We start from the raw sequence: 15,129 nt of genomic DNA on the forward strand, positions 1-15,129 counted from the left end.
CGCCGGCCGCCGTCGCGCCCCGCCCGCCATATTGTGCCCGGCGCAGGCGGAGCGGCGGCCGGCGATGGGTGAGGGGAGCCGGGCCGGGGGGGGGGGCAGCGCGGCCGGGAGGGAACGGGCGGAACGGGCTGTGGTGGCGGTGGGGGGGAACCCGCCCGGCGGCCGGCGGGGCGCGGGAGAGCGGTGAAGGGGGCGGCTCCCGCGGCGCGGCCTCGCCCGCAGCCCCCGAGCCCCTCACGGAGCCCCTCACGGAGCGCCCCCCCGGAGCCTTCCGTGCCGGTGCTGAGGAGCCCGGTGGGGTTTTCCGAGCCGCCCAGGGTCCCGCTGAGCCCTCACAACGCCCGGGGCCATCTCAGCTTTTGTCCCCCCCCCCAAATTTCTCCCTCACGGCTGCCCCGCCGCTCCCGTGGCCCCCGGTGTTCTCCTGCAGCCCCCACATCTCCCCCGTAGAGCCCCGGCTGCTCCCCCGCCACAACCCAGAGCCACTTTGAGCCCAAATTTTACCGCTCAAAATTCCCCTTTTCAGCCCCCCCCACACCCACACATTAAAAATTTCCCTCCTGGAGCCTCGTGGCTCCCAAATCCCCCCCTCAGTCCGTGCCCTCACAGCTCCCACCGCTCCCCCAGTTCCCAAAATCCATCCCAGCAGCTCCTAAAAACAGCTCTAGGCCGGCGATTTTGGAGCATTCCCCAGCTCAGCATCAGCTTTAAAACTCCCTCGAGATCGGTTTCTAAGCCTTCAGCGCGGGTTTTGTTGCTCCAGATGCAAATTCCAGAGCTGGAAATGATCCACCGGGAAAAAGGAATGTGCCTGAGTTTCCCTCACAGCTCAGATTTCGCTTGGAAATGGGGATTTTTATCACTTGTGTGGATTCTCCTGAGGTTAACAGCATCCAGAGGAAGTTTGGAAAAGCTTGGGATGAGTTTTAAGTGTGGCAAACAAGCCCTGGAAAAGCTGAATTTGGGCTGACCCCGTTGACCTCAGTGCCATCAAAACATAAAACAACAAAAGCCTTAAAAATGTGTTGGTTTTTCCTTAATCTTAAAGAGCCAAAACCAAAATAATAACTTTAAAAAGCTTCAATTCCAACACAAAACGAAAACCAAAATATCCCAAATTCCTGGATTTTTGGGGCCAGTTGTTGAGCATCTCCAGAGTTTGGGAAACAGGGGTGACAGCACAGGGATGCAGATGGAATTCCTTGTGAGGTGAGGAATTCCCAGCACCTCAGCAAGGCTGGAGGAATGACCTGGAGAAATGTGGGAGACAGGGAAAAAACAAATGGGGAAATTTGGATTATCCTGGAGCGAACAGCTCCAAAAATTAAATTTAGAAAAATTTGGATTATTGTGGAACAACAAGCTCCAAAAATTAAATGTGGAGAAATTTGGATTATCCTGGAGTGACCAGCTCCAAAAATTAAACCTGGGGAAATTTGGATTGTCTTGGAGCAACAAGCTCCAAAAATTAAATTTAGAAAAATTTGGATTATCGTGGAGTGACCAGCTCCAAGAATTAAACCTGGGGGAATTTGGATTATCGTGGAGTGACCAGCTCCAAGAATTAAACCTGGGGAATTTGGATTGTCCTGGAGTGACCAGCTCCAAGAATTAAATGTGGGGGAATGTAGATTATCGTGACCAGCTCCAAGAATTAAACCTGGGGGAATTTGGATTGTCCTGGAGTGACCAGCTCCAAGAATTAAATGTGGGGAAATTTGGATTATCGTGACCAGCTCCAAGAATTAAATGTGGGAGAATTTGGATTGTCCTGGAGTGACCAGCTCCAAAAATTAAACCTGGGGGAATTTGGATTATCGTGACCAGCTCCAAGAATTAAATGTGGGGGAATTTAGATTATTGTGACCAGCTCCAAAAATTAAATGTGGGGGAATTTGGATTGTCCTGGAGCAACAAGCTCCAAGAATTAAATGTGGGGGAGTTTGGATTATTGTGACCAGCTCCAAGAATTAAATGTGGGGGAGTTTGGATTATTGTGACCAGCTCCAAGAATTAAATGTGGGGGAGTTTGGATTATTGTGACCAGCTCCAAGAATTACACCTGGGGGAATTTGGATTGTCCTGGAGCGTGGCGGTGGCGGCAGCGAGGCTCCGTAAGGAACGCTGACGAATCCGTGCTAACGAACACGTGCTCCATGTCTCCCTGCAGTGGTGAGGGCTGAGCCCAGCCCGCAGTGAGCAGCCAGAAGCCCCAGACCCCCGGGGATGGCCGGGGGACGCCGGGGTCCCAACAGAAGCTCCTACTGCCGGAACCCCCTGTGCGAGCCCGGGGCCGCCGGGGCCGCCGGCCACTCCTCGGGCTCCTCGGTGAGCGGCGTGCGCTCCCGCACCAGGTACGGCACGGCACGGCCCCCGCTGGGGCTGGGGGCCTTGGAGCCCCTCACCTCGCCTTCCTTGGCCTTAGAGCTCGTCCTCCTCCCTGACCTTAGAGCTCGTCCCGTTCCCTGACCTTAGAGCTCATCCCATTCTCTGACCTTAAAGCTCGTCCTCCTCCCTGACCTTAGAGCTCGTCCTCTTCCCTGACCTTAGAGCTCGTCCTGTTCCCTGACCTTAAAGCTCGTCCCGTTCCCTGACCTTAAAGCTCGTCCTCCTCCCTGACCTTAGAGCTCATCCCGTTCTCTGACCTTAAAGCTCGTCCTCCTCCCTGACCTTAGAGCTCATCCCGTTCTCTGACCTTAAAGCTCGTCCTCCTCCCTGACCTTAGAGCTCATCCCGTTCTCTGACCTTAAAGCTCGTCCTCCTCCCTGACCTTAGAGCTCATCCCGTTCTCTGACCTTAAAGCTCGTCCTCCTCCCTGACCTTAGAGCTCATCCCGTTCTCTGACCTTAAAGCTCGTCCTCCTCCCTGACCTTAAAGCTCGTCCTCTTCCCTGACCTTAGAGCTCGTCCTCCTCCCGGACCTTAGAGCTCGTCCTCCTCCCTGACCTTAGAGCTCATCCCGTTCTCTGACCTTAGAGCTCGTCCTCCTCCCTGACCTTAGAGCTTGTCCCGTTCTCTGACCTTAAAGCTCATCCTCTTCCCTGACCTTAGAGCTCGTCCTGTTCCCTGACCTTAGAGCTCCTCCTGTTCCCTGACCTTAGAGCTCCTCCTGTTCCCTGACCTTAGAGCTCGTCCTCCTCCCTGACCTTAGAGCTCCTCCTGTTCCCTGACCTTAGAGCTCGTCCTCCTCCCTGACCTTAGAGCTCCTCCTCTTCCCTGACCTTAGAGCTCCTCCTCTTCCCTGACCTTAGAGCTTCTCCTGTTCCCTGACCTTAAAGCTCGTCCTCTTCCCTGACCTTAAAGCTCGTCCCATTCCTTGATCTTAAAGCTCGTCCCGTTCTCTGATCTTAAAGCTTGTCCCATTCTCTGAACCTTTAACCTCATCCCACTCCTCAGTCTTTAACCTCATCCCATTCCTCAGTCTTAAATCTCGTCCCATTCCTCAGTCTTTAAGCTCATCCTGTTCTCTGAACCTTAAATCTCGTCCCACTCCTCAGTCTTTAAGCTCATCCCATTCCTCAGTCTTTAAGCTCATCCCATTCCTCAGTCTTTAATCCATTCTCTGACCTTAAAGCTCGTCCCATTCTCTGAACCTTAAAGCTCGTTCTCCAGTCTTAAAGCTCATCCCGTTCTCTGACCTTAAAGCTCATCCCATTCCTTGATCTTAAAGCTCATCCCGTTCTCTGACCTTAAAGCTCATCCCATTCCTTGATCTTAAAGCTTATCCTATTCCCTGACCTTAAAGCTCGTCCCATTCTCTGATTTGAAGCTTGTCCCATTCCTTGATCTTAAAACTTGTCCCGTTCCTTGGTCTTAAAGCTTGTCCCATTCCCTGACCTTAAAGCTCATCCCATTCCCTGATTTTAAAACTTGTCCCGTTCCCTAACCTTAAAACTCATCCTATTCTCTGACCTTAAAACTCATCCAATTCCCTGATCTTAAAGCTCATCCCATTCCCCGACCTTAAACCTTGTCCCATTCCTCAACCTTAAAGCTCCTCCCATTCCCCAAGCTTAAAACTCATCCCATTCCTTCATCTTAAAGCTCATCCCATTCCCTCATTTTAGAGCTTATCCCATTCCCTCATTTTAGAGCTCATGCCATTCCCTGACCTTAAAGCTCATCCCATTCCCCAAGCTTAAAACTCATCCCATTCCTTCATCTTAAAACTCATCCCATTCCCTCATCTTAAAACTCATCCCATTCCTTCATTTTAGAGCTCATCCCATTCCCTTATTTTAAATCTCATCCCATTCCCTGACCTTAAAGCTCATCCCATTTCCCCCCCACCTTCCCCTATCCCAGGTTGTTCCAACCCCAGCCTTGGACACTCCCAGGGACGGGGCAGCCACAGCTCCTGTGGGAATTCCATCCCCTCCCTTCCCCACCCTCACAGGGAGGATTTTTCCCCCAATATCCCACCTGACCCAACCCTCTGGGACAGGGAAACCATTCCCACCTCACTTTCCTGTCAACTCCCAGTTCCCTTTTCCTACATCCCAGTTTGTCCATCCTTGGAATGGGGATGGGTGTCCCTGAGACTCTTCAGGCTCCCAGGAGAGTTCAGAACCCTTCAGTGACCAAGGAATGAGAAATAAAATTGGAGACAATTTTACATCCAAAGCCCAGCTGGGGTTGTTGCATCTCCAGTGCCCTGAAGTTCAGAGTTTAGCGCAGGGTTTTTTTAGGATCAGCTGGATTCTGAGGCAGAGCAGGAGGGAGAGGCCAAGGAGCAGCAGCATGAACTGGAGGTTTTTTATTTACTCTGCAAAGAAAATGTTCAGTCTGCCTGAGCTGAGGGCCCTGAGCCAGGGGTTTTTAGGGATACAGTTATCCAGACAAGTCATTGCAGGGCCACGGGAGGTGGAGCAATGCAGCTTTCCTGGGAAAAGCACACAGCCAGGGCCTGATCCAGGCAGGGGATGCACAGATCCACAGCCAGAGCTCTGCTTTGTGCAAGGCTGGGAAGTGACAGGACACAGGGGATGCCACCTCTGCCAGGTGGGATTTTAGGGAGAAATCCTCCCCTGGGAGGGTGGGGAGGGGCTGGAATGGGATTCCCAGAGAAGCTGTGGCTGCTGCATCCCTGGAAGTGTCCAAGCCTGGAGCCACCTGGGATAGGGGAAGGTGTCCCTGCCCATGCCCTGGGTGATCCTTGATGTCCCTTCCAGCCCGGAGCATTCTGTGATTCCATGGTTTACCAGTCCTGAGGATCTGAATCACCGTGAGTTTGGGAATCTGGGCATTTCAGGGAGACAGCTCAGGCTCCTCAGGTTTTCCCCTCGCTCATGGCCTTATTTTAGGTTCTCCATCTCCTGTTTTAAACCATGGCCTGATCCCCCTGCATCCCCCTGGATCCACACTTAGGATTTCATTTGGGGATTTACAGCAGCACTTTGTGCCCTGCAGTTCCTTTGAGGCCCACACCCAGATTCCTTTGCCTGTTGTTATTTAGAGATTGCAGCTCAATCTGGGAGATATTAATTCCCTTTGATGCAGAGGATCAGTCTGGGATCCTGTGCCTGCTCACACAGGAGGAGGCACCTCTGGCTAAACTCGTTTTGTCTCCTCAGGTGAGCAGAAGGTGAAGAATGAACAAGGGCTTGTGTGTAATTGCTCTGCCTTTCATGTTCAAGCACTCTTAGATATGTAAACACCAACCTGAGCTCTGAAAGCTTCCAATTAATTAAGAGAGCCACTGAGTAGCACAACACAACCCTGGGTCTGAACAGCACGGGGGATTTAATATCAGACATGGTTCCAAATACTGCTTTGTGTGGGCAAATCCCTGCTCACATCTGCCTGAAATCTGTGGTTTGTGCCAGCCCACTGATGGCTTGAGTTTCCCCATCAGTCTCAGAGCTGTGGGGGCAGCTGGAGGACATTCCCCTGTTCACCCCTGGCTCTTGGCTCCCCCTGGCAGGAGTGGCTCAGGGACAGGCCTGTCCAGCCCCCCTCTGGCAGCTCAGACAGTCGTCCCCCTGCGGCACTGCAAGATCCCCGAGCTGCCCGTGGAGAGGAGCGTCCTGTTCGAGCTGCAGCTCTTCTTCTGCCACCTCGTCGCCCTCTTCGTCCACTACATCAACATCTACAAGACAGTGTGGTGGTACCCACCCTCCCACCCTCCTTCCCACACCTCCCTGGTAAGCACCAAAGGGCAGCTGGAGCTCCCAGGCTGTCTCTTGGGTCAGTAAACGTAAAGTTTTGGAGATAATGTTTGATAAAAACTCCATCTGACTCTTCATGGTTGCTCCTTCCACTCTCCCACAGCTTCAGGCTGTCTGCTTGGCATTCTCTTGGAAGAGAGATTCTCCAAAGAGAATAATTTGGGACTTTCTGTGTTGAATGTGGGTTCCTGGTGCTGATGGAAATGGAATAATTTTGGTTTTGTCCCCACAGAACTTTCACCTCATTGACTTCAACGTGCTGACGGTGACAACCATCGTCCTGGCACGGCGGCTCATCGGTGCTGTCGTCAAGGAGGTAAAGTCAGAGCTGTCCTTCCAGGAGATTTGTAAAGCCCTGTGTCCCTTTTGCTGTTCCCAACCCCTCCATCCTTCCCTAAAGACCTCTGTGATGTTCCCAAGTCAGAATCCCAGGCGAGGTTTCCAGTGGGAGGAGCAGAGAGCAGAACTGAGCTCCCCAGATCACTGCTCCTCCTCTGAATTTCTGTCTCAGCCAGACTGTAGTGACTGATTCCCTCCTCCCTTTTGCCTCTTTTCCTGCTCTCTCCATCACTCCAGCTTTCCCCAGGGAAGGGCCAGGGGATGCTCCCTGTGGAAGCATCCCATGGGGAGCAGTGCCAGAAAAGTGTGCTGGGCACTGCTGACTACCAGACCTTCCCTAGAAACTCTCCTCACTCCCCGAGCAATGAAGCCCAGATTCCAGAGGTTTTGGAGAGCCCAGATTCCACAGAAAGCCTCCTTGTCCTGCTGTCAGCTTGACGCTGGCACTTCCTTCGTAGCTATGATTTTACACACTGAGTTTTCTCCTTTTGAGAAGAAGGACTGCCCAGCTGTGCCCAGCTCTCTGCTGTGTCCCACAGGCTTCCCAGAGTGGCAAAGCCTCCCTGCCACGCTCCATCTTCCTGGTGGTCACTCGCTTCGCCGTCCTCACGGGCACGGGCTGGAGTCTGTGTCGCTCCATCATCCACCTCTTCAGGACCTACTCGTTCCTCAACCTCCTCTTCCTCTGCTACCCGTGAGTATCCCTGGGGGATCCACCCAAAATCCAGGGGGAGGGTTCTGAGCTGGGAGTCTGCAAGGCTTGGAGCAGCCTGGCCTTGTGGAAGGTGTCCCTGCACCTCTCCCTCCTGCTGTGTGACATTCCGTGGTGGCAGGACACATCTGTGACATTGAGCCCTCTTTCAGCTTGATGTGAGCATTAATTATTACTCATTATTGCTGCTGAAAAGGGTTGTGTGCTTTTCCCACGGCGCTCACAGAACTCAGGGCTTTGTTTTCCCTTTGTTCCTGGGCTCCTCTGCCAGGTGGAGGGATTCAAACAGCTCCTGGGTTTTGTTACCTATCAAAAGGAAATGTTTGGAGTGGAAGTAGCTCCCTCCTCCCTGCTAGATGCAGGAGGAAACATCCCCAGAGATGTGCTGCAGGAGGGAACATCCCCGGAGATGTGCTGCAGGAGGGAACATCCCCAGAGATGTGCTGCAGGAGGGAACATCCCCAGAGATGTGCTGCAGGAGGGAACATCCCCAGAGATGTGCTGCAGGAGGGAACATCCCCGGAGATGTGCTGCCTGTGTTTGAGCTCAGAGCTCTTTTTGGGAGTTTCCCTTTGGGATCATGGAATCCCAGACGGGTTTGGGATACATTCACCTTCCACTATCCCAGGTCTCTCCAAGCCTTGCACTCATCCAGCTCAGAGCCCCAGAGGGAAATTTGGGATTTTGGATGGGATGCAGCTCCTGAGCCCTGTGCTTTTCCAGGTTTGGGATGTACATCCCCTTCCTGCAGCTGAACTGCGACTTCCGGAAGGCGGGGCTCTTCGCCCAGGTGGCCAACATTGGCCCCAGGGACACGGGGGAGGTGACAGCCCGGGGCAGGGACTACCTGACAGTGCTCAAGGAGACCTGGAAGCAGCACACGAGGCAGATGTACGGCATGGAGGCCATGCCCAGCCACGCCTGCTGCCTGTCCCCGGACCTCATCCGCAACGAGGTGGAATTCCTCAAAATGGACTTCAACTGGCGCATGAAGGAGGTGCTGGTGAGCTCCATGCTCAGTGCCTACTACGTGGCCTTCGTGCCTGTGTGGTTTGTCAAGGTGAGGCCTGGCTGGGAGGTGACACTGGGCTGTGGTGGCACCACGAGGGAGGACAGTCCTTCCTTGTGCTGATGGACTTCTGAATGTCCGCTGGTAAATGGGGTGAGGCTGTTCCTGTCCCCTGAGCATGGGGAGCATCAGGAGCTGCCTCCCTGGTTTTGGTGATGATGGCACGAATATTTTGCAGGAATTCTCCATCCCCCGTCCCATGTGGGCTCTTCCTTTCCAGGCAGGATCAGCAGCTCCACGCAGAGCCCTCGTTTTACCTGCCTGCCCGAGTGCTTTGTGTGGTGATGCCTTGGGCAGGTGAGGCTGTCCAGACGTGTCCCACAGTGTCCAAACACTGTCCCACCTTCCTGTCCCCCCCCCAGAACACTCAGTACTACGACAAACGCTGGTCCTGTGAGCTCTTCCTGCTGGTCTCCATCAGCACCTCGGTGATCCTCATGCAGTACCTGCTCCCTGCACGCTACTGTGACCTGCTCCACAAAGCTGCAGCACACCTGGGCTGCTGGCAGAAGGTGGATCCAGCCCTCTGCTCCAACGTGCTGCAGCATCAGTAAGGAATTCTCTCCTGGGCTTAAAGGCTGGAGTTTTCTTGTTGCTGGGTGGGTGGGGAGCTCAGCCTTCAAGTAAAGCAGAGAAAAGTGAGAGCAGAGTTGCTGGCTGACCCACCCAGCAGCACAGACGCTCTGGGCACTGCCCCCTGGCAGGCAGAGCTGATTTTTGGCAAGGTGCCTGCTGCTCCTGGCCACAGCTACCTGCAGTTTGTCACTGCCACGGTGACAATTCCAAACAGGGAGCGGAATTCCCGTACTCCTCACTGCTGGTGGGGAGGCAGCAGAGCCCAGTGCCCCATGCAGGTGGGATTAAGGCATCTCTTGGTCCCTGCAGGTGGGATTAAGGCATCTCTTGGTCCCTGCAGGTGGGATTAAGGCATCTCTTGGTCCCTGCAGGTGGGATTAAGGCATCTCTTGGTCCCTGCAGGTGGACTGAGGAGTGCATGTGGCCTCAGGGGGTGCTGGTGAAGCACAGCAAGAACGTCTACAAGGCCGTGGGCCACTACAACGTGGCCGTGCCCTCGGACGTCTCGCACTTCCGATTCCACGTAAGCTCCCCTCTCCTTCCTGGGAGCAGGGAGAACTCGGCAGGATCGTGGTCCTGGTGGCCTGGACACCTCGGGCTGGGCGGGTCAGTGCCCAGGGTGGGGTTCAGCCCCGTGCCACGAGGGTGACTCCATCCAGAGCCAGTGTGTCCCCAGAGGAATCCTCACATGCCTCACCCAAAGGTTTCACCTCCTGCCTGGTGCCTCACGCTGCTCTCCCACAGTTCTTTTTCAGCAAACCACTGCGAATCCTCAACATCCTGATCCTGCTGGAAGGAGCTGTCATCTTCTACCAGCTCTACTCGCTGATTTCCTCGGAGAAGTGGCACCAGACGATCTCTCTGGCTCTGATCCTCTTCAGCAATTACTACGCCTTCTTCAAGCTGCTGCGGGACCGCCTGGTGCTGGGCAAAGCCTACTCCTATGCTGCCAGCAGGGACTCAGAGCAGAAGTTAAATTAAAACAATTGCACTGATGCTCTCAGCATATTACAGAACAAACAAAAACGAGAAACCCTCAGAGCTTTGTATTTTTGTTACCACTGCTTTTTTTTTGTTGTCGTTTTCTTTGATAACTGATGTAATTAAAAGGAAAAAAAAAAAAAAAACATATTTTTTTACTCCCAACAAGTCGTTTGTGTGTTTGTTGTTTGGATCCACCTCCACCAAAAGGTTTGCTGCTGTTTGGGTGTGAGGAGGGGTTTTTTTAATGGTGCTGAGGTTTGACAGGGGTGGGGTGGGGTGGGAGGAGGAAGGTGGGAGTTACCAGGTGTGTTAAAGGCCCCAGCTGGGTTCCTTTAGGAGGGGGTAAACCCTCATCCCGTCCTTTCGGGGGTCCCCAGGAGCTCCTGTGCCCCCTCCCCATGCCCTGTGTAGGGAAAGGTGGTGCCATTTCTCTGAAATGTTTCTTTTCAAATTGCTGAGCTCCAGCTGCTGCAGTGCCCTGCTTCGAGGGGTCCCCTGTGGATGTGGGACATGGGGGGGGTTTGGGGGAGCCCCAGCCGCTCCCCTTTGCTCCTTTACCCGCGGGTCGGGTGTTCTCCCCAGGCTCCTCCTGCCCAACCTGCCCGTCAGGGTCTGCGGAGGAGGAGAAAGACGAGGAAGAGGAGGAGGGGGAGGAGGAAGGGACGCGGCGCATCCCCGAGAGCCCCGGCCCGGGGCCCGAACCCGCTGCCGGGAGCAGCGCCCGTGCGGCCGCGGCAGGGGCTCCGGGCTCCCCATGCCCGCAGGAGGATCCTGGGGGGTCCCAAAAGGGGTCCCGGGGGTCCCAAAAGGGGTCCCGGGGGGTCCCAAAAGGGGTCCCGGGGGGCTCGGGAGGGTCCCGGCTCCGGCCTTTGTTCCCGCAGGGCCACGCGGCCGCCAGGGGGCGCCCGGCGCGCGCGCTCCCGGTCCCGATCCCCTGATCCCGGTCCCGATCCCGATCCCGGTCCCGATCCCCTGATCCCGGTCCCGGTCCCGATCCCGATCCCGATCCCGGTCCCGATCCCCTGATCCCGATCCCGATCCTGATCCTGATTCTGGTCCCGATCCCGATCCCCTGATCCCGGTCCCGATCCCCTGATCCCGATCCCCTGATCCCGGTCCCGATCCCCCGATCCCGGTCCCGATCTCCTGATTCTGGTCCCGATCCCCTGATCCCGGTCCCGATCCCCTGATCCCGGTCCCGATCTCCTGATCCCGGTCCCGATCCCGATCTCCTGATCCCGATCCCGATCCCCTGATCCCGGTCCCGATCTCCTGATCCCGATCCCGATCTCGACTCTGATCCCGGTCCTCATCCAGGTCCCGGTCCCGATTCCCATTCCGATCTCATTTCGGTCCCGGTCCCGGTGCTGATCCTGGTCCCGGTCCCGACACCGCCCCCGATTCAGCCCCGAGCACGCCGGGGGAATTCTTGCCGCTGAAAGCGGAGATCAAGCACCGGAGCGGGTCCGGGGGAACCGGGACCGGGAGCAGAACCGGGATCGGGATCAGGACCAGGAAAGAACCGCGACCAGTCGCAGCATCGCCCGTGGCGCCGGGGAGGGGAAAGGGGGTGTCGGTGCCCGGCAGAGCCCCGGGGGACGGCGGGGACAGGGCAGGACCAAAGGCCACCGGAGCGGAGCCGCCGCCGTTTCTCAGCGCTGCCGTCAGCGGGGCAAAGGGCGAGGAAGAGGAAGGAGCAGCGGGAATAGCGAAGGCTGGAGGGAAGCCAGACGCGGCGAGCCCACGGGATTGTGCCTTCCCTCACCCCCACCCCACACCGGCACCGGCACCGGCAGGAGCGGGACCCCCCCCCCCCCATTCCCGGGGACACCGAGGGGCTCCGCTGCTTGGAGCGGCTGCGGGAACCCCCGAGCCCCCCCGGCAGATCCTGCGGGTCTGGGGGGCACAGAGCGGCCCCCCAGCCTGTCCCCGTTTCCCGTGTGACCCCAGCAGCACCAAACCCGGTGTCCGGCCGGGATTTCCAGCCGGGTGGGGCGGGGGGTGATGTCGGGGCCCCGGCCCCCTGCCCAGCACGGCGGGAGGAAACGGCCGTGTCCAGCCTTTCCCGAGGATGAGGATTTCCTTCCTCCCATTGAGCGGGGACCCTGGGGTTAGCACGCAGCCGTGGGGAACTCGGCCACAGGACGGGGGGGCTGGCTGGGAATTGGGGGGCAGAGACCCCCGACACAGCCCTGGGGGCGTCTCCCTTATTCCCCTCTGCCTTGCCGCGACCCCGAGAATGATTTGCGGGGGCACAGGATGGAGACACGCAGCCATTTCCTCCTCTCCTTCCCTTTTTCCCACCCTGAGAGCGCTGCGGATATTTCGGGGCCGAGAAGCAGCTGGACACGGGGGCTCTTGGCTTTCCCAGAAGCCGGGAAGAGCTGTCACCGGGAGCAGTGACACGTCTCATTTCCCTTGAACCGGGGCTTTCCCAGGGCCCCCGGGCAGGGCTGATGTCCCGGGGGAGATCCCGGTGGGAATTCCCCTGGGAGCACCACGGAGGTGGCTCCGCTGGGGACTCAGCTGCCGTGGTCACCCCGGGGGTCCCGGGCTGCCCCCCGGGGGTCCCGGGCTCCATCTGCCGCGCTCCCCGCGGCCGCTAATCCCGGGATTAGCAGCCAGATGCCAGGGGCAGGTTTGCCGCAGGTAACGAGGATCCCTCGGGAGGAGGTGATGACATCAAGGTGCGGGAATTGTGGCCAATCCCACCCGAGCCTGGGGTCCCCCGGCCGGCAGGGCAGCGGGGACAGGGAGCTCCCATCTGCCAGGACACATCCTGGGGTGTCCCCAGGCACAGAACCCCAGCAGAGCGGCCACGCTGGAGCAAAATTCCCGGCAGAAATTCCCTCCGTGTGCACACCCGAAATGGGCAAACTTCACCCTCCTGCTGCCCGCCGGGAATCCCCTCCCGCTTCCCAGCGGATGCAGCTGATGGGAAGTGGTTGTTTTCCCCTAAAAAGCCCGTCCCAGCATTCCTGGGAAGCCGCGGCTCCCACCCTTATCCCAGTTCCTGGGACCTCCAAGCGGCCAATTCCTGCCTGCTCCCAGCCCAGCTCGGCACAGACGAAGGATTGCGGGATCCTGGATTTCTGGGTGATCCTGGGTGGCTGCACCCCGGATTTCTGAGCGACCCTGCAGCTCAACCCCCTCACTGGGGACCTGTCAGACACCTCCCAGCTCCTCCTCATCCATCCCAAACCCCCAGCCCATCCCTGGCCGCTTCACTGCCAAATCCAGCATCCAGCAGCTCCTGATGTGGACAAGAAAGTGGGAAGGGAAGGAGCGTCCCCCAAAACCAAAGGTGATCCCACCTGAGCTGTATCCAGAGATGGGCAGCTTTAATTCCTTCCTAATAAATAATTTTTACATTAACAAAGCCAAATCCCCAAAGTGGTTAATTAGGGATTCATTTACTCACTGTCACCTCACACCGCAGCAGGTTTGGGGTGAGACCAAGAGGGGGGAAAAGCATCAGGGAGGGAAAAATATCCCAGTGCCGATCCTGTCAGCATCCCCCCGGGCTGGGGAACCCCTGAGCGTCCCCCGGGACCAGAGCCGCGGGGTCCCCTCGGGACACCCAAATTTTGGAGATGCTGACCTGGCCACAACAACCCCGACCTCGCCCAGCGCTCACCTGGCCAAAACCGGGGCAGGCCCCGTCCTGCCGTAATTACAAGCCCTTAATTAGCATACGCGCATCCTCATTAATAATTAACACGTCCTCATTTCCTCATTGAAACAAACCCGCGGTGGGGGCCCAGGAGCTGGAGGGGACCCCGAGCCACCCCCCGGCCTCTCCCATCACCTGAGGCCACCACAGCCGTGCCCGGGAGCGGGGACAGCGCCCGCAGCCCCCCGGGCCCCCCGGCAGCGGCTCCCGCGGGGACCAGATGGCGACTCCGAGGCGGGGGCCAGATGGACCCTCCCGCCCGTGATCCCCCCTCCGCTTCCGCTGCCATTTTCCCCGGCAGCCGCTATAAATATTTAACAGCTCCGTTCCCGAGCCCGCAGGAGCAGGGACCGCGGCTCCCGGCGCTGCAGCTCCTTTGCTCCGGCCTGGGGACACCTGGGTGACATCCTCGGCGTGGGGGACGCGGCCCCCGCGGCGCTTTGAGCTGGATATTCCCGGTGATCTGAGCTGGAGGTGCTGAAAGGTGGCGAATGGAGGCTCTGGAGAGTGCTGGGACATTTCCCAAAAGTTGTGGAGAAGAGGGGGAGAGGTGTCAGGAATGCCGCCCACCCCCCAAGTGGGTGTCAGGCTCTGAGGTGGCCCCATCCCTAAAAAGACTGAGCCCTAAAAGTCCTCACAGAAGTCCAAAAGGGCATCAGAAACCCCAGCCCGCCCTACGGCCCAGGAGGTTCTGAGGCCTTGGCCAGACCCCAGCCAGACGCCCCACGAGTGGCAGCGCCACCTCCACGGCCACCAAAGGGGTGTCCCAAGGGTCCCGTTCCCCGCTTTTGGGATCTCCCACGAGGCTGCGAGTCCCGAGGTGTGGCTGACACGGGGCACGCCGGGACCTGCAGCCCGCGAGGGGCGTTTGCAGCCGGGCACGGGCGAGTTTCGGTCCCACCGCGGGCGCGGCCGTGTCCAATCCCCTCCCCGAGGGGACAACGTGCACCGGGACAGCTCCTGGCCGGGGCCAGGCTTCCTCCCGCCGCCACCACGGTGGCCTCGAGCCTTTCCTCCGCTCTTCCTCCGCTTTTCCGCCGAGCCCGGAGCCGGGGCTGCCTTCCTGCCCCGGCCCCGCTTCCTGCCCGCCGGCGCTGCCGCCTCCGCGCTCAGCATTCCCGGCTTTTCCATCCTCCCCGGGGCTCCTTCCCGAGCTGCACACAGGGGGACCTGACCTCCACGCGTGTCCCCAACCGCTGTCCCAGCTCCCTGCGCCCTCCTCGAGCCTCCGGTCCCCAAAGCTCCACGTGGGACCTGTCCCCGACGCCGCTGCCGGGGGTCCCGGGGGTCCCCGTTCCACCGGCAGCTTCCTTCCAGCTCAGCGGGAAAATCATCGAGCGGCGCGAATCTGCCCCCGGGCTCACCCCAGGGCGCGGCAATTCCCCGATTCCAATCACTTTTGGGGATCTCCCGCTGAGCCAGTTTGTAATCCCCGCTCCGGGCATGGCACGCAGAGCGCCGGGAACGAGCGGGAGCTTTCCGGGAGCATCCCCACCCCCCCAGCGCGCGGGTTTTGGGGAGCTGGGAGCCCCGGGGCTGCTCCCGGCTCGGGGTGCTGCTGAGGGCAGCACATTCCCACGCTGAGCCCGAGGGTGTCCCCCAGAACCGGT

At 58.1% G+C, this 15,129-nt stretch overlaps 1 protein-coding gene across 1 annotated transcript; it reads left to right on the forward strand.

The window, feature by feature from the left end:
- Positions 1–10,001, forward strand: TMEM39B (transmembrane protein 39B). The gene is made up of 9 exons (XM_053964724.1): positions 1–68; positions 2,171–2,354; positions 5,923–6,142; positions 6,399–6,482; positions 7,045–7,199; positions 7,941–8,277; positions 8,649–8,836; positions 9,265–9,385; positions 9,607–10,001. The coding sequence occupies exons 2-9, from the start codon at positions 2,227–2,229 to the stop codon at positions 9,841–9,843; spliced, it is 1,470 nt and encodes a 489-aa protein (XP_053820699.1). The 5' UTR covers positions 1–68; positions 2,171–2,226; the 3' UTR covers positions 9,844–10,001.
- Positions 10,002–15,129: the final 5,128 nt, after the last annotated feature.

Source organism: Vidua chalybeata, chromosome 25, assembly GCF_026979565.1.
Source record: "Vidua chalybeata isolate OUT-0048 chromosome 25, bVidCha1 merged haplotype, whole genome shotgun sequence".
NCBI lineage: Eukaryota > Metazoa > Chordata > Aves > Passeriformes > Viduidae > Vidua > Vidua chalybeata.

Coding starts and splice junctions, on each gene's coding strand:
- TMEM39B (XM_053964724.1), top strand. CDS start 2,227: ATGGCCGGGGGACGCCGGGGTCCCAACAGAAGCTCCTACTGCCGGAAC. Junction 6,143..6,398: donor CTCCTTCCCACACCTCCCTG/GTAAGCACCAAA, acceptor TTGTCCCCACAG/AACTTTCACCTCATTGACTT. Junction 8,837..9,264: donor TCCAACGTGCTGCAGCATCA/GTAAGGAATTCT, acceptor TGGTCCCTGCAG/GTGGACTGAGGAGTGCATGT.